This window comes from Danio rerio, chromosome 4 (genome assembly GCF_052040795.2).
Source record: "Danio rerio strain M-AB ecotype USA chromosome 4, GRCz13ab, whole genome shotgun sequence".
In the NCBI taxonomy this organism is placed as follows: Eukaryota; Metazoa; Chordata; class Actinopteri; order Cypriniformes; family Danionidae; genus Danio; species Danio rerio.
Window position 1 is genome coordinate 27,154,766 of NC_141024.2, and position 19,863 is coordinate 27,174,628.

Consider the following 19,863-nt stretch of genomic DNA (forward strand, 5'->3'; position numbering starts at 1 on the left):
GGGCTGTTAAATGCTTGATCCTGATTGTATGAACACACCAATCTATTATTCCATATTTATTCTTCTGTTGGTCAAAAAATTGACAACATAGACATACAAGATGTATACACGAACTATGATCAAACGATGATTATTTTGCATGATATTTACACTGTAGAAAATTAGTAGTGATTCAGAAAAAAAAATCTGATTATTAAATTGATTATATATATATATATATATATATATATATATATATATATATATATATATATATATATATATATATATATATATATACATATATATATACACACACACACACACACAAGGTGAGAGCATGTGTGTTTGTTTACTGTATATGTTTACATTAGGTGTTGACGATGGGGCAGATATTCCACGGGACATGGTAGTGGGAATATATGAGCGTATTCAGCTGAGGGAATTACGATCCAATGAAGACCATGTCACTTATGTTACCAAAGTGGAGCAAAGCATTGTGGGAATGAAAACGGTGAGTCAAAAAGCAATTTTTTTCTAGCTAATATCCATAACAACTATTTTTAAATGATACTTTAGTTGTTACAAATTGATAAACAATTCATTTCACTTTATTTTTCAACCATTATATATGAAATTCTTTATAATTATAATCTAGGAGTATTGTTGAATTGCTGTTTCACCTCAACCATTTCTGAGCTCTACATGCATGAAGTAATATAATATAATAATTTAGTGGGCAGCTGGTGATTCATTGTGGCTCATGCCTGTAGCATTTCTGCCAGTCCTCATTACTGCTACAGAAGAACTGTGACTTTAAATAACCTCACAGTTTTTTTTTTCTGCAAAAGGCTAAATGCATATTCTCTGATAACATGTCTTCCCTTATTGAAGTAAGATATTATAATCTAGAATCTAGTTATTCATATTTATATTTTTACACTCACCTTGCACATTTTGACATGTGTTCTACATCATCCAGTGCTGACAAGCTGCAGCATCATCAGTAAATCAGCAGTCAAAACGCACTCATTTGTTTTGAGAATACAATGATAATTTTTCTCCCTTATTTTAAAAGGTATGAAAGTTTATTTTCAACTTACTCTGCATGTGGTACTCTTATTTTGAAAACAGGAGAAGCAGCGAAGTCAAAGCCAGCTGCTTTAGTTAGTTTTTTTATGTGTCACTAAGGGAATTGTTTTGGATATTAGGTAACATATATATAAATATGTATAATTTCCATACCATTTCAATTTCCAACCATATCGAACAGTTTGGGCATGAGGGTGTCCACCAGTGCACATTGCACCAGGGCAGCCTTGGCTGGAGGTTAATAATAGACTGGTTGTATCATCTGACCTATGACAGTATGTCTTGGACAATTGGATGAAAAGAAATCATATAATCATTCAATTAAATAGTGCTAATGTTGTTTTGAAGTTTTACCCACACACTATTTTAGACCAGATATTCAAAGTAACATTAGAGTGAGAGCATGTCACAGGTTGTCAAAAATGAATGTATGATCAAACGATGTGTGAATATAAGTCAAACTTCAACTCAGTAAAGCTGGTTGGGCAGAATCATTATTTACTTATGTTTTGTTATCAAAATAAATAAAAATCTATTTAGAAAAAAGAAGTGCTAAAAACAGGAAATATCCTGTTGTTTTTTTAAATTACAATTGTGTTATCAAGACAACGAGTTACTTTTCATTTTCAATTGTGCTCGCTGATTCTCGTACATTTCTTGTTTTCATCCAATTTATACTTAAACAACCAAATGAATGCTTAGTTCTTTTTAACCAAACACATGATCAATGCTGTAAAAGTTACTCCATGAACTTGAATAGTATCTTTCTCCGGACGTTTTCAGTGCCTGAAAAACACCTCTGTGCATATAAACATAATAAAAGTAATACTTAAGGCATGGTGTCACCCTTCAGATAATTGTTGGTTTGCTTTGAAGTGCATAATTTCATTTCCCTCTAGTTTGCAAAAGTAATGCCGAGATTGCTTGATTTAAAAAAGTTCTGATTCTGCACTTTTATCAGAAGCTCTTTCAAAAATGATCTTTCTTTTAATGGTTACAAGGCCACATTGGTCTTTTAGAAAAAAAAGGTCATGTTGATCCTGAGTTTGTAACTGTAACTCACTCTTTCTGTGATCTGAAGATCTATGCTTCACATGGATGTGCAAAAGACGGATATGTCTGTGTGAAGAGGGTGTGCAAAAATACAAATTTAAGGATTTGTACCAGGATTCACCAGGATTGGTGAAATAACCACAGGAGAACCCATACCTGCTTTTTCTCTCTCCTCTGTCTCTTTTTCTCTCTCCTCCTGTCCCAGTTCCCAGAAGAGAGGACTGGAGTGTGACTCAAGACACTCAAACAAAGCAAGAAACAACCAGTTATTAATACCAAAAAGACACCACGAAATGCTTTTTCCAGGCTTTTCCAGGCTTTTTTCAAATTTAGATCAAGCGGCCAATCCAATTTGTTTCATGGCCCGTTTCTTTTTTCCAGCATTCACAGGCATGTCAGCAAATGATGTGCTGCTTTCCATGATCGACTGAATCTAAAAACGACTGAATCAAAAGTGCATTTGCACCAATTACCTGCAATGGAAATACCCTTCGGGAGAATTAGGATGGATCTCATTGGGCCATAAAAATGGTCAGCATGAGGGCACCAATTTGCATTGGTCCTAGTGAATTATGCAATGCAGTACCCGAAAGCGATTGCCCTCTGCAGAATTTCTGCGAAGAGTGTTGCGGAGACATTCTTTCATATAATCTCCTAGGTGAGGATCCCTAAAGAGATCCTCATCGATCAAGGCACCACATTTATGTAACGCACATTGCTGCACGAATTATTGGGCATTAAATCTGTTTGCACCAGTATCTATCACCCACAAAATGGATAGGCTGGTGGAACTCTTTAATTACACGCTTAAGACCATGATTCGGACATAAAAAATTGGAATAAATGTTTAGAGCCCATGTTATTCGTGGTGTGGGAGGTTGCCCAATCGTTTTTCCCCCTTTGAGCTGCGCTACGGCAGACAGTCCCAAGGGGTGCTGGATGTTGTGAGAGAAGCTTGTTAGGTTTAGGGATCTTGATTGTGAAGTGGTGCAGATGGACAGGGGTGGGACACGCAAAATTTATCATCCAAATCTGTTAAAGCAGTGGAGGGAGCCAGATGCAGCGACGCTGTCGACACTGGTTACGGGTGAGGATGACTTGGGGCCAGAGAACAGTAGGTAAGATCGGCCAGGCGCTCTAGTCACCGTTGGGGATCATCTCTAGCCAGCCCAGATCAGCGACATCTGGCTCCTCCAGAGTGAATTTGTAGATGTGTTCTCACCCCTGCCCGGATGGACTAATCTGATTCAGCACCACATTGAGACTGAACCAGGCGTTGTAGTTAGGATATGGCTGTATCGTTTACCTAAAGAAAGTGGTTCAGGAAGAATTGGGAAAAATGTTGGATATTGGAGTTGTGGAGGAATCCCACAGTGACTGCGCTATCTTGAATGTCTTGGTACCTATGACAGTTGGCTCGGTTTGGTTCTGTGTAGATTATCATAAACTAAACGCTTGTCAAAAGTTGACTCGTATCCAATGCCACAAATTGACAAGTTGATTGATCGGTTGGGTGCTTGCTCACTTTTACTTGACATTAGATTTAACAAAGGGCTATTTGAAGATCCCCTTAATCCAACTGTTTGGGGCAGTGCGGGTATGTGGTGGGGAAGGCATGGTCGAACACCCGACAATGATAAAGAGCAGGTTGGGAGACTGGCAGTTAGTAAGTTGGTTGATCAGAAGTCATAAGTAACAGTTGTTTCTTCTTAGTGATTGGGTCGGAGAGACACCTTTTCAGGGTGAGTAAAAGGTCCAGTGGGGAGCAAGGAGAGACCACGCACACACACACCCAGAGTGTTAATGTATATGCCAAACAAAAATGTTTTGCTTACCTGAATCACCCACCCTGTCGTCTTCTTCCTTCATCTCAGAAGAGCCTTATCACATGGATGAACATTTTTTTAGTCTTATGCCTTACCCAGAATATAAAAATACATATAAATAAATTTAAATAATTTATTTTAATCATTAATATAGGAATGTAAAGTGATTTTAACCAGCTACTGCACATTTAAAGATTGTTTAATTCTTTATTTTTGGACTGCTAGTTGACAAAAACAATGCTGTTTCAAATGTCCAAATCATTCAGACAGTTAATAAGTAGAAGATATCAGGCTTTACTTTTCGGTTTAACTGTAAAACTGTATTTAATAAGCAATAAAATCATTGTGGGCCAGTTTGCAGCGGCAATACGTTACTATTTAGAGGAAGGTAGGGAACCAAAATTATTTTGCTTAAGGCCCCCAAATGTACAGGGCCGACCCTGGCTACAATGTACTTCATCCATCTCTTACTCTTGGATTTGTCTTTGAGCAATTGATGTTGTTCCTTTTTGAGTTGGTGTAATAAATTACATTTGCTCAGCGTTCTACACCAATATATCTGTAATAAATTACATTTGCATGCTTTGTTTATTCTCCACAAATAAACAGGTAGCACATCATAATAATAATATAGAATAACTTGCACGCATATGTAGTGATAATTGGATTTATCAAATATTAAAATCAATATTTAGGTATTGGTATTAATATTGATATTTTAGCCTCACACGGGGCACCAAATATGTAGTGATAATTGGATTTATCAAATATTAAAATCAATATTTAGGTATTGATATTAATATTGATATTTTAGCCTCACACAGGGCACCAAATATGTAGTGATAATTGGATTTATCAAATATTAAAATCAATATTTAGGTATTGATATTAATAATGATATTTTAGCCTCACGTGGGGGCACCAATTAATGTAGAAATAACAGACAAATAACTCCTTTTAAACGGGGCACCAGACAGCTTTATACTGTCAAAATAATTAACAATAAAATATTGTTAGTTAAATTATACAAATGAGGAGTTTATTATCTGGCCAAATCTGAAGGATAATGAGATCGTTTGACTTGTAGAGCCTTTTTCTGTTTTATCAACACAAGGAAGACGCAATTGTAATAAAGGTGTATTTATTAACAAAATAGTAATAAAGGGTAACTACAATTACTAAATGTACAATAAATGAAGTGCATAGGCGAGTGATGAAGGTGATTAAGGTAAGGTAAACCTTATTTTACAATAACAAAGAACTGACGAAGTTTTTGTTATTAATGACGATCAGTTATAAACATCTAATTAATTAGAATATTTTATACGGAAACACACTATGCCAAGGTCTAATTTAAAGGGTTGGAAAGTGGAATATTTACGTTTCTGCCTTTGATGCAGTGGATGGAAGAAGTTGGATCTTCCTGCAGATCTTGAAGCATGAAACGAGCAGACTTGGCTCTCTTGAGCTTTGAGTGGAAGAAATCTGTAGTTTCTGGAAAACGCAGACTGGAGATTTCTAGAAGTGGTGGTTCGATGTCATGAACACGCCGACGTCTTTATCTTTGAGAGTAGAAATCTGTATCTTCTGGAACACGCAGAAATTGGAGATTTCGGGAGGTGGTGGTCTGATGTCGGGGACACGCCGACGTCTTTATCCTTGAGCGTAGAAATCCGTATCTTCTGGAACACGCAGAAATTGGAGATTTCTGGAGGTGGTGGTTCGATGCTGGGAACACGCCGATGCCTTTTCTTTGAAGGTAGAGTTCCTGGAAATCTGGGACACGCAGATTTTTGGAGGTGGTGGCCTTGATGTGATGGTTTCAGACGCCTTGGAAAAAGCACTGTGAATCCAATTACCAAATCCTTGCTGGAACATGCAGCAAAAGGTCTGATGTCTAGGACAAAACCCCGCAAACCACCATGAACCACACTTTGACCACTCTTCGACCACCTTTTAGGACACACTCTTTTGGACCCACACTTAACAGACTTTTTACAAGGCATTCTTTGTTTAAGACAATGTCTTTAATACTTTCTCTGGAAGGCGGGATTGAAGGATGTCACCTTTCAAATCCAGCATTGTGATTGGATGATCCTGTGAGTTGGTCACTGGTAGGTGTCATCCATAATGTGGCCTGCATTTGCATAGTCATAGTCCACTGGTTAACTATGATAATATTTAAGAGTTTTAAATATTTTCCTATGCATAATTCACTTTCCAAACCACATCTAATTTACCCAAGGCATTATTTGGAATAGATAGAGTCTAAACATCGCTATGTAATGTTGATCTTTACCCAAGCATTCATATATAAACCTTAATAAGCAAAGTTTCATACAGTGAAGTATTTCAAGCAGTGCATATTAAATATATACATGATCATTTGAATATACAGGTATATGAAGTGAAATTTTCCATTTGTGTCTCTTTTGTGACATGCAAGTTTACTGATCCATGTGTATCTCTGAGTTTGAGACGATGTCAAAAGTTGATTGGATCAAGAAGCAAGTCCTGGGCTCTTAACACCTTTGTCTTTCAGATAAACAAAAGACAAATGGTCACTGTCTCAACTGCCACTTTCTGATGAGCTTAAGAAAAGGGTCAGAGTTTAGTGTTAACTCTGCAGCATTTGTTTATATTGGAAATTAATTTCCACAAGTTCCTGGCTTTACTGCTGATTACTACACATATCCACATTAATAATCTGTGATAAATTATACTGTAGATTAAAGTGCCCGCATATCTACACCATTATTACTGTAGTAAATTAGCTCAAGGTTATTCTTTCCGCGCCTTTCCCGCCGTTATAATGTTGCGAGTTATGATTCAGATTTCAAGGCTCGTGTACCTTCTGGAACATTATATAGCAGAATAGCTTGGCGGGGGAAGATTCATTTGAACGGGGCTTCAAATGAATCGACTCTTTTGATTCGAACAACCCAGGCTCCCAGGCAGCGTGTTTGAAGAAAGAGTCCCAAGAGCGGTCCCAGGAGAGTTTGAACAGAGGAGATTCCAAGAGAGAGAGTTTAGCTTGGTTTTCAACTTTTATAGGGCAGGTTCGGATCCACTCTTCATGGAAAGTTGACCAATTAGAAGCTAACTTCCAGGAATATTAAATTTATGGGTCTTTGTCCGAGGCAGAATAATTTGCATAGGCAAATTTTATGTAAATCGGGACAAAAATGTTAAAGTCTCTTAAAACATTAATATGTTGCACTCATATTAAAATAAACTGTCAACGATCAATTTGTACAGCGAGTGAGCTTTTCGAAAAGTCCAAACTTGAACAGTATAAAAGGATGCTTAGCCTAGGTACAGTTAAACATTATATGCAAGGGTATTAAAACCAAAAATATTAATACAAGAGAAAGAGAAACTTTGCAAAACATATGATTAAACATAAAGAGAGTAAAGTTTATATGAAAACGTCAGTGTTAAACAAGCAGTTTAAAGAGTCCTTTCTAAGTTGTTGCTGTGTTTAATGCCACATGGCACATTCCTTTGGGTCGTAAATACCTTGGAATTAGGTTTCGAGCCTTCTCTGGGCAAAGTTGGCGGGTTGTGGAATAAAATGCAAAATGTGTATGTGTCTGGTGGGCCATATTAGTTACATTGGCTTTTTATTATTTGATTCTGTTATTGATATGATACACTTTTATCTGGAAAATAAAGTTTTGTGGCATTCTGAATTCTCCTGAGTTTTGTCATATCCAGTAGATTTTGTGAAGTCTGGTGGTACCTTAATTCATGTACATGATATTCAAACAAATCACACCAAACTCTGTAAAGCAGCCGGCACTTCAGTACAGAGACAATTTAATTAAGGATTAACGCTGTTTAAGTAAGTTGTATAGAAGAGTGATAAGGTGGTAACCGGACTAATTGGGTATTAGTTGACCCAGCATATTTTGACTACCTTCAAAATGTTGAGTTAATTGAAATTGGAGTCAGAATAAATAACAGAATTATTTTCAGAAGCTCTAGAAAAGGCTTACATGCAATTAACCTTTGACCATTCATTTGATTCTATCATTGTGTTGATAGAATGGAACCATACACCTAGGAAGGCAGGCAGACATGAGACCAAGTCTATGTTCTTCAACTTCTCCCCACTCTCAACTATGGTCATGAGCTTTGGTTATACAATCTCATAATAAAATACCTGAAATGAGTTTCTTTTGCAGGGTGCACCCTCAAAGATAGGGTGAGGTGCTCTGCCACTCGGGAGGAACTCAGCGTAGAATGGCTTTATTATACATCATCAAAATTGCACAGAGCATGGCTGCTGTGTTGCGAGCTCCAAGCAAACTTTCTTGTGTTTTGTGTGTTTTAATAGATGTACACATTACCTAAGACAAACACACACTTTGGGTAAGTGGCTCCCTTGTTGCACATCGAAGACCAGACTTTGAGTTCTTTAACAACGTTCTGTTTACAAACACAGCAACGGAGCCTTTTGTCTGGGTCACATAACCGAAGCGATGAAGAAAACGCAGCCGGAAAAGAGGAAAGAGAGCCGCGGATAGAACGAAAGAACTTACAGGGAAAACCAAAGGAGGAGGTGTTTGTTTCTTTATTAACAACTCATGGTGTGATGAGAGGAACATACACCCAGTTAGATCATTTTGTTCTCCTGATCTGAAATATCTTATGCTTTGGTGTCGGCCATACTGGCCACTGAGGGAGTTCACAGCTGTTACCATTACAACTGTGTACATCCCCCCTCAAGCCAACACAGAGCAGGCGCTCAGGGAACTGTACGGTAACATAAGCGAGCAGGAAACCGCACACCCAGAGGCAGAGTTTATTGTTACAGGGGACTTTAACAATGCCAATCTCAGGAAAATCGCTCCAAAATACTATCATCACATCACCACAAACACGCATGGGCATTGCATTCTAGACCATTGCTACTCTCCGTTCCAGGACGCATACAAATCCCTCCCTCGCCCACCATTTGGCAAATCAGATCACTCTTCTGTTTTGCTCTTGCCTGCTTACAGGCAGAAACTGAAACGGGGACCACCCACCCTCAGGGCGTTTCAGAGCTTGACATACACCCAGCACAATGTATCGCAAGGCGCGGTGCAATACTTGTTTGCTAGTTTCAGCTTGGCGTTGCAGCTCAGTCGTTTTGAGGCGTTGCGCTATGCAGTTTAAATAGCAAATGCATTAGTGCTCATATGTGCGCTGTAGGGGATCAACCTACGTTTTAATATCGATCAGGGGTTTATTAGCTCATTTCAGTGAATCAGATCATGAAGATTCAAATCATTGATTCGACTCAATTGAGTCAGATTGAATCAGATTACAAGATTCACACTTTACCATTTGTCCCGCAAATAGAAGACATCGTATCTTACCAATCTTGTTAATATTATTTACGTGGCCAACAATAATAACATAACACAGTATTGGGTTAACTTTAGCAAGGTAACAAGATCTACAGCTCAAGGCAATGACTTAGAAGCACATAAACAAGAACACAGTTCTTACAAAATGAGAACAAAGATTTATTGAGCTACACTACAATACATGAAACTAACTACGTAATAAGCAAACAACAAACAAACGCACACACATTCACACATACACACAGAGGCAGCTCAGAGGATGCAAAATGAGTTGACAACATCCCAAATTAATTCTAATACTTCTTACAAGATCTTAAAATAACACCTGAGAAACCACAAAAGCAGAGATTTATCTTATTTTTAACTGCTTACGATTAATCTGCACCAATCAGCTAGTGACAACATTAGTTTGTGTTACTTGCGCCCCTTTTGCTGAAGTCGAATCTCCTTCGCCGGCTGGCCTTGGGGAAACACGGTGCTCCTGATTGGGTGGTGACTCGCTTCGATGACGTCTTTGGGATTCACACGCTCGTGAATGGCTGTTGTTCTGGGTTACCTAGGTGACGGACTGCTGAGAGTCGGTTTTGCAGAAGTTTGTGCAGCTTCGGGAGTCCCGAAACTTAAGAGGTTTGCGTGGAAGTTCGTTGTGACCCAGTCGCATGGCAGCGCGGTGTCCGGGCAGGCGAAAGGGGGCAGAGAGCAAAAGCATGCGCAAGCTAGCTGATGCAAAAAGCAAAGTTTCTTTGTCGCAGGGCATTTTTAAGTGACCTGGTCTAGTTCGTCCCCATGGTACTGTCTGCCAATGAGCAGTTGCCATGAAGGGCGGGGCCACACCCCGTATTGACGTAGGAAAGGTCAATAATTAACAGACTGCATGTAGATTTCACGTGGTAGAACTCTTGCAAGATTTAAACTATCTTACATCAAATGTTACAAGATGAATACTGTTTGTACTACTAGTTTTTCATTTACACGATTGTATTGCAAATGTCACTAGCTTTCGTTCAATACCAGATATCATACATTTCAGACACATACAGATCATTTTACTCAGTTATAAGGGTTAAAACAACACCTTGATTAACCTGGTTGATTGGAATAAACAGCATATGAGGAACATTATGGCATATTATTCAAAGATACATCTGCCTTAGTTCTAACATTTTAACAGATTGTCTTTCATCCATATGCATTAATGTTTCTAGAGATCTCTTTGTCTCTACGAAATTGTGCATCTAGCAGGATGTGCCCAAGGCGAGCACATGACCAGGAGTCATTTAAAAGTCTCGTGAAACGGTTTCCGCTGAAGATCCTGTAAGGGCCATTGTTTTTAATTTAACTGATTTAATTAGTCATTGGCTAGTTAGCCGAAGGGTACCAGAACATCTGCGGAGAAGTACTGGTCAGAGGAGCCCGAAATCAATTGGGGTTCTGTTATCCTGATGGTATAAGCTCTCAAGCTAGTTCAATGAATGAGACCATTGGAGATGCCCAAGATTTCATATTCAACTTGTGTTGACCACTGAAAAATGCCGATGAGTTCCTACAGCGCCCATAGGCATTCTGGTCTAAAAAGGAAAGCATTCTGAGGCGCACGGCTGGCGTGTTGCTATTTTGAGAAACTAAAATAGATTTTTCATTAGACCAAAACAAACCCGGTCTAAACTCCGGCGCAGAGTTGCGCCACGCGTACACACTGCTTAATACGCACAAGAGAGCAATAGGCAAAAATCTTTACATATGAAAAAAATTAAATATTAAGGATATATATATAGGATATAATAAGAATAGATATAGGATATAAATATAAAGGATTAAAATATTACAAAACATATTTTCTAGCCTACATAAAAATGAAAAATCACTGCTTTTATGCCTTCATCTCGGGAGGCTTTTTCAGTTCATTCAAAATAATTTGCTTTTGTATAGTGTTATTATTATTAGCATTATTATTTATTATATTCATATATTTGTTTTATTAAAAACAAGCTTAGATTTCCCCACCTGTCAGGTTTTAGACCATAAGGGGCACATCATGTGTTTTAGGATATAACTCAGGTTTTTGAACACACTTCGTTATTGTTGTTCATTTATTCGTTTGCTGGAAATTAGAACTGAATTTAGAAATAGTTTTGAAACGAATATTTGCGCTTAACAAACGCAATTAATTATTTATAGACTAATTGATAAAGGCGTAAAGGTTTCCCTATCCAAGAGCTAAAGTGAAAGTGATCCATTATCTCATTATCACACAGTAGATGCTCTAAGTTTTCTTTAAAAAAACTGTTAACTGTTAGCTAGTGAAATGCTCAGTTTTTCCACTTAGACTTACTTTATGTCCTGTAAATAGAGAATGCTCTTATGGCGTGACGCAGCTGGCTTTAAAAGGTAATGGGAGATGAGACTCTAATTGGTTTATTCTCAAAACACACCTATAACTCATTAAGAAAATAAACTCAGTCCTTTTAGACCATGCGCCACGTCGCAAAGCGGATTTTCCCGTTCGTAAATTAGCATAAATTCGTTCTGACACACCCTAAAAGCGTTTGCGCCCTGCGTTTTGTGCTCTGCGCATGGACCATCAAAATAGAGCCCCAAGACTGCTTTGATCACGTGGACTGGGACATGTTCCGGGCACCGTGTGATGACAAGATTGACGTGTACGCAGACACAGTCACGTGCTTCATCAGGAAATGCATAGAAGACATGGTCCCAACAAAAACTGTCCTTATCTACTCCAACCAAAAACCATAGATCGATGGCGAAGTTTGAACAGCGCCTATGCAAGCTTCCGCCTATAAATCTAGAAATGCTGAGGAACAAAAACAAACAAATTTCAACCTCAGAAAAACCATCAAAGCAGCAAAACGTCAATACAGAGACAAGTTAGTGGGTCAATTTAACACCAATAATGCAAGGAGGATGTGGCAGGGACTTAATCACATCACAGACTTTAAAAGTAACAAATCCACCACTGTAAACATTGCTGCGTCTCTCCCGGACGAGCTTAACTTGATCTACGCCCGCTTTGAAGCCCAGGTCAGCGCACGTACACTGCGCGCCCTCGTGGCCGAAACTGAAACCGCCAGCATCCATATCTGCTGCTCCTCGCCATAGGCGCCCACCTACAAGAGCTGCACCGCCCCTACACACGCCTCCGGCGAAGTGAGCGTGTCGAGCACCTCAAAAACAGGCAGCCCCCCTACCCAGAGGGTCGCTAAGTCCGGTACCGAACCGCGAAGCGTCCCTGGGACAGGTCATCCGGAGAAGAGGGAACTTGCTCTTGTCCCGCCTCATTTCTAATGGCACTTTTTACTATGGCGGCAAATCAATGCCAATATTAATCGAGCACAGCGGTGATGTTTGCGCGCGAGGAGAAGTGAACCGTGAGCAGATTACAGGTCTACACGCGAGAAAACTACAGCTTGCGAGCACACAGGGGATCTTCACGCGCGCGCTCTACTGATCGAGCGCGAGAAAAAAAGTCTCTATTTACGCTCTCACGAGCGAGGTCATGCCTACAGTGCTCGCGCGAAACATTTTGGATTTTTGTCAGTCCTAGGGCTTGGTTTACTTGTTATCTCTAACGCTATTGGCTACTCTACCTTTCCGGAAGTTAGCCGGGATTGGACGCATGTAAGCTAGTTTCTCCGTTAAATAAAAATATATAGGATATCTTATCATAATGTCACAATGTGAAACTAATAGACTTACTTTCTCAGTAATAATAGGTGACGACTTACTTTCAATAATGAGATGTGATGTGAATGAGATTATCTTGTAATAATTAATCTCATAATAATGCCTATTCTTACCTTCATGACCATTTGACCATTTCTGTAACAAACTTTATTACTTGGAAGAGAAAGAGAGAGTTATACCATGTGGCAAAAGATCTCTCCATTAAACAGAAATTGGGGAAAATATACATGGGCTTATAATTCAAGACGAATAATTCAGACTTTAAATTTGTGTTTTTGAACTATTTGATGAAGTTTAGCACCTACATTTAAACTGAACTAAAGCCAAACGTGTTCAAATTTATAAAAAATCTTTTTCTTTTTCTTAGACTCATTGTCTTTGACTCATTTTCTATGAAGAATAAGTCAGAATAAATTGGATGGACAATATTATACAAAATAGGCTACACATGCATGAAGTGCTTAAAGTACAAAGGTTTATAGTAAATATATTGCCATTAGTCTGTTATTCCATTATACAGTTAATGTCAGAATTATTAGCCCGCCTGATTTATTAGCCCCCTGTTTATTTTTATCCTAATTTTTATTTAATGGAGAGAAGTTTTTTTCAACACATTTCTAATCATAATAGTTTTAATAACTCATTTCTAATAACTGATTTATTTTATCTTTGCCATGATGACAGTAAATATTATTTGACTAGATATTTACAGTGACATTCCAAGTCTTAACTAGGTTAACCAGGCAGGTTAGGGTAATTAGGAAAGTCATTGTATAACGCTGATTTGTTCTGTAGACTTTCGAAAAAAATAAATAGCTTAAAGAGGGTAATAATATGGACCTTAAAATGGGTTTTAAAAAATTTAAAACTGCTTTTATTCTAGCCGAAATAAAACAAGAAAAGAGTAGGCTAATAATTCTGACTTCAACTGCATATGTGACATTTAAGATGTGGGCATGTTATATAGAAAGTGGTATTTGTATGCCTCTGAAGTGGAATAATGTAATGGATACATGCAGTGAGTGAAGCCAAACGAAGATTGTAGAAATTAAATTGCTGCTCAATAGGTGGCGATAAACACCCATCTGAATGTCTGTCACTGTATTCTATGTTTAATTGGGCTAATCTTTTTTGATTGAAGTCTTTATATGCAGGTTATTCAATCATTAACTAAAAATGAGATTGAAATATATATATATATATATATATATATATATATATATATATATATACATATATATTTTCCACTGATCAATATTACAAATAATTTTAATAATTATAATAATATACAAAGCTGCACTTCACATATAGTATGCATTGTATCTAAAAAGCAAATAAACTCGTCTGAAGACAATATTTCCTAGAAAGATAATCCCCAAGTGTAATGAGCACTGCTGTTGGGGTAATAATAAAGTAAAATACAACAAACCAGACAAGTGCTGCACGGGACAAATCAAATGGGTTCAGAAAGTCATGTTACAAGAATGCAAGTCATTATTTTAGAAGATTAATAATTATTATTTGACTGTTTCTCAAGAGTGAATCCTCATAAAGTTCTCAGAAAGTTTGTTATGATTATGACTTGCAAATTGTATATATATTTAACGGCGTGATCTTTAACCTGCGTCCAATCCTGGCTAACTTCCGGAAAGGTAGAGTAGCCAATAGCGTTAGAGATAACAAGTAAACCAAGTCCCGCCCTAGGACTGACAAAAATACAAAATGTTTCGCGTGAGCAGAGAGAAGAAGCAGCGAGCGAGCGGAGAGAACTGATCGCGCGCGCGCACTGTAGGCATGACCTCGCTCGCGAGAGCGTACATAGTGCGCACAGATGATGATGTGCATGCGCGGGACTTTTTTTCTCGCGCTCGAAGATCCCCTGTGCGCTCGCGAGCTGTAGTTTTCTCGTGTGTAGACCTGTAATCTGCTCACGGTTCACTTCTCCTCGTGCGCAAACATCACCGCTGCGCTCGATTAATATTGGCATTGATTTGCCGCTATACTTTACTGCCATAAAAACATCAATGAAAGAGCACTTTTCCACTTCCCCAGATGTGACAGCCCGAAATCTGCCAGTCTGGGACGCTATGCTTTCTAGATCACAGGTTCGGTGCGTTTCGCCAGTGGCTCACAAGCGCTGGGAGGATGGTCTCCTTTCTCCCACCCCTCGAGCCTCCCCTCCGGTGTTTGGGTGCGGAGTGAGCGCAAATTTTTTGCCTCCAGCTCTTCCGTGGGACCCTCGCGCTTCCCGGATCAGCACACCCACTCCGTGCTGCCCCACTGCTGGTACATCAGCGATTGTAGCGATGAGTCCATTAGCGGGAGCTCTGCCTGCCTGGTTAGCGAGGGCAGCCCTTCACGGTGGCTCATACGCACAATCAGACTTGGCTATGCGATTCAGTTCGCGAAACGGCCCCCCAAGTTCACAGGTGTGTATTCACCAGGGTCAGCCCTCTGTTCGCCCCTGTCTTGCGAGAGAAGATTGCTGTCCTCCTGGCAAAGAGCGGTGGGTCACAGCCAATCCTAGATCTGCGCATTTTAAACCGCTGTCTGCTCAAGCTGCAGTTCAGAATGCTCACGCAGAAGCGCATCCTCCGGTGCGTTCGTCCTCTGGATTGGTTTGCAGCAATAGACCTGAAGGACGCGTATTTCCATGTCTTTATTCTTCCTCGCCACCGTCAGTTTCTGCAGTTTGTGTTTGAAGGTCGAGCTTGGCAATACAATGTCCTCCCCTTCCGGAGGGTGCCTTAGCGCCCCTTCGGCTCGCGAGCATCCGCATACTCAATTATCTCGACGACTGGCTGATTTTAGCCAACTATTGGGAGCAATTGATTATGCACAGAGACAAGGTGCTCCGGCACCTCCACCTGTTGGGGTTTTAGGTCAACCGAGAAAAGAGCAAACTCGCCCCCGTGCAGAGGATCTCTTTCCTCGGGCCGGAGCTGGACTCGGTCACCTTTGACAGCGCGCCTCTCCAGAGAGCGCGCTCAGCTAATGCTGAACTGTCTGAGAGAGCTCGACAGCAAAATAGTGGTCCCACTGAAATTATTTTATAATTTATTGAAATTATAGTTTGTGCATCATATTTTATTTGCACATTTATTGAATGGAAATGTTTCTGATTCATGCAAGCAAGTTCATCTTCAGATAGTGTCTTTATAGCAATGTGCGTGCATTAGATAGCTCAGATTACATTGGGAAAAATTGTGCTTTAATGTTTAGCTGGTCAAATGTATGGTATGGAAATCTTATATACCTGCTAGATGAACCCGTCTCATACAGCTGCTATTGCTGAGAAACTTTGAGGCTCAGACACTTTGTAGAGAGAAATTTAACACAACTGCCTCTAGGAGTCGCCAATGGAAATAAAACAGACACGCACAAAAAATGTGCGTACGCCAGCCATAAAGCTGGCGTGTAGCTGCGCACATTCCCACGCTCAGTTCATCGTTAGTAAATCCAAACGTAAGTGATTCTGAGCGTGAAACCTGGCGTATGCAAAGTTTTTGTGCATACGCAGCGTTGATACATGAGGTCCCAGGCTTTTTTGAACACATGTATTTAAAGGGTGTGCTTTAAACTAGACAGCTGCCTAATTATAGAGTTGTATATCAAAATACTAAATGAGACCATTAAAAGGGTTAAAATATGATGGTTTATACTCTATTTAATTGTAGGGTGAGTTCATTGGTATTGAGAGTTCTCAATGAGAATGACCTCAATATTAAAAAAACATCACATATGATGATGACCATTGATGTGACTTAGCTATTAAATTGACTGGCCACTACAAAGGACTTCAGTCATAAATCCAACTATGAAAAGGCTCTGTATGTCCATATTCAGGTACACTGCTTAAATTTAATGATTGTGGAATTTGCAAAGTCAAACTTTTTTTCTGGCAATCTTTTTTTCTTTTGTGGAAAAGCAAAAGAAGTTCATAATTTCAGTAATTAGATTCTTGTCTATTAAATTATATAATACATCTATATAGGTTCATATCAGGTTGGATCACACATCTGATGGTGTGTGGTGGGTGTTTCCTAATTAAGAAAGTGAGATGATGTTGCATATCTAAATATTTACAGGCATCCATAAGATTTCTCAAGACAATGCTCTGCCCCTGACAATGGAGTGTGGTGGGTGTTTCCTCCTTATTAAGAAAGTGAGATGATGTTGCATATCTAAATATTTACAGGCATCTATACGATTTCTCAGATAATGCTCTGCCCCTGACAATGGTGTGTGTGTGTGTGTGTGTGTGTGTTTGCTGTTCATAATTAAATATTTATTTATCATCTTTTGACTATTCTAACTTTACTTCGACTTACTTTAATCAATAAAATTATAAATAAAAATGCTACCTTCTGGATAAATCATTCTTCTGTAAAAAAAAATAAATAAAAATGACACACTCCATTTCTACTCACTCCAAAGATGAAATTATTGGTTATTTCAGTTCACTTAATTTTCATGTAAAATTTATACCAAACATGACACATCACATTATTAAAGTTCAGTTTAGATTACGGTTAGGTGTATTATAAATGTCACTGCTGAAAGTCCAAACACTGAAGAGTATATACAACAATGCTCAGCGTTTTCAGATTTTACCACATTATCACCCCGTTATTTACTTGCTTATTTTATTTTTTTGGCTTCTGTTTTTGTCCTATCCGCTTTCTGGAATTGTTCTTCACCGGACTCAAACCCTGTTGTTGTGGTCAATGCCTCTCTGCGTCTCGAGTCTGTTGACGTGCATGGCGATCAAACTTGACAAACTGGTAACAGGGGGAAAGCCAGCTATACAGAGGTAACTGGTCAGCTGGTAAGCGCAAAAAGGAACAATGTCATACCACCCTGTATTATTTGTTTTTAAGACAAAATGTAGCCATAAGTACTTTTGGTACATTATTTGCAATCTCCAGAAATGCATATTTATTTCAGTTCAATTTATCTTTATTTCTATGGCGGTTTTACAATGTAGATTGTGTCAAAGCAGCTTAATGTAGAAGATGATAGAAAATTAAAACTGTGTCTGTCTAGTTTTTTAAATTCAGTTTAGTTCATTTCAGTGTGGTTTAATTTTCACTGCTGACAGTCCAAACACTGAAGAGCAAATCTATCAATGCACAGCTCCACAAGTTCCGAACCATGCAAGCCAGTGGCGACAGCGGCAAGGAGTAAACTTTTCCAACTGACAAAAGTGAAGAAGAAAACCTTGAGAGAAATCTTATCTAAAAATAAATATACTGTACAGTTTTAAAGTACACCAATGGTGAAAAAAAATCTACTTTTCAAGCTGTTTGGACATACAGATGTTACTACTTCAATGTGTTCCGTTTGCCGCCATTCATACGGCACCAGCAGCATTTGACCGCTGGGTGGCACTTTAACCATAGATATTCAGCTTTGCCTTTTTACGATACTAAACAGACGGTTCTGTATGCGTACCTTATGTGATGTGATGTGTTCAATTAAATTATCATTTTGATTTAGTTTTCTTAGTAATAAACATGATATTACACTTTACTGTATGTTTTAGAAAAGATACATGGTGAGAAGTATAGCCCTAGGCTGCAAAAAGCAAATAGAATTAAGTTCTTTAGCCTTTATTCAATTCAATTCAGTTTTATTTGTATAGCGCTTTTACAATGTAGATTGTGTCAAAGCAGCTTCACATAAAAGTTCAGTTCAGTTTAGCTCAGTTCAGTGTGGTTTAAATCATTACTGAGAGTCCAAAAACAACAGTCATTACAAACATAGTTTGTTGATTTGCCGTTTCCTAAAAGTTAGTTTATAATAGTTTAGTTTTTACATATAGTATTGCATAGACCTTAGTTTTCATCGGACTAAAATTAAGGCATGGATTCTGAGTTATTATTTAAAACATAAACCTGCGTTTTAATGACGAATGTGGGTGTCACAAAATACTTTTCAAATAAATGTTTTTGTATTATTATTATTTAATGTGAACAACACTTAATAAAAATTTTAATGTATTTATTTCACCACTTATTGTAATTGATAAAACTATCAATTACAGTGCTTCCCACACTTACGGTGGTAGCCGGATTGAAGCACATTATTTACCCACATCCCTTTAACTATATGCGACAAAATAAACATAATTTCATTTTGAATAATAATAATTGTATTAATTATGACACTTTTTTTTAGAATAACAAACAATTTCAACCGCGGGGAGATACCGACAGTTTGTTTTGCAGAATTTTCTAACATGTTAGAAGCTGGCAGCAGACACCAGCTGGCCGTATAGACAGGCCGGCACAGAAAAACATGGCTGCCGGTGGAGGAGCAGCTTTCCCCACACTGCCCTTAGCTGATTGAGACAGGGCTGCACTTCCTTACTGAGTGCACTAAATGCTCTGAGATCCGGAAGAAATTCTACCCGATAATCCAACACATACAAAACAACTTTGAGTCCCTCTCGAACAGAAACTGCCCATCTTACTGGGGGAGTGTGTGTGCTGATGTGTTCAACCAACAATACTCTCTCCACTGCCTCCAACACACAAATACTGGAACTCTTTATTTGTAGACTTACTTTTGATAATAGGCTACTATCATTACCTTTATTCTGTTTAATGTTATCAAAAATCTGTTTTTATTTTTATTATTCTATTTTTATTATTATTATTCTATTTTTATTTTTATTATTCTATTTATTATATGTTATATTCATATTTGTTTGCACTACTGCACTACTACTTTTTGCACTGTCTTGTTTCTATACAGCAACGCTGCACTGCTTTGGCAAGAATGTACAGTTATTTGTCATTCCAGTAAAGCACCTCAAATGTGAAAATGTGAAAATAGCCTATGGGCAACAA

The 19,863-nt window shown here is 38.4% G+C and overlaps 1 protein-coding gene across 23 annotated transcripts in view; it reads left to right on the plus strand.

Annotated features, from left to right (window-relative positions):
* Positions 1-19,863, plus strand: part of iqsec3a (IQ motif and Sec7 domain ArfGEF 3a) — a 259,936-nt gene that overhangs the window by 156,048 nt on the left and 84,025 nt on the right. For all 23 annotated transcript variants that reach the window (XR_015483220.2, XR_015483215.2, XR_015483214.2 and 20 more), the window contains one exon: positions 354-493. Coding sequence is in view for 6 of the 23 variants with exons in the window: in XM_087248285.2 (XP_087104411.2) it covers positions 354-493 (140 nt within the window). In the remaining 17 variants the exon portion in view is untranslated. The remainder of the gene's footprint in view (positions 1-353; positions 494-19,863) is intronic.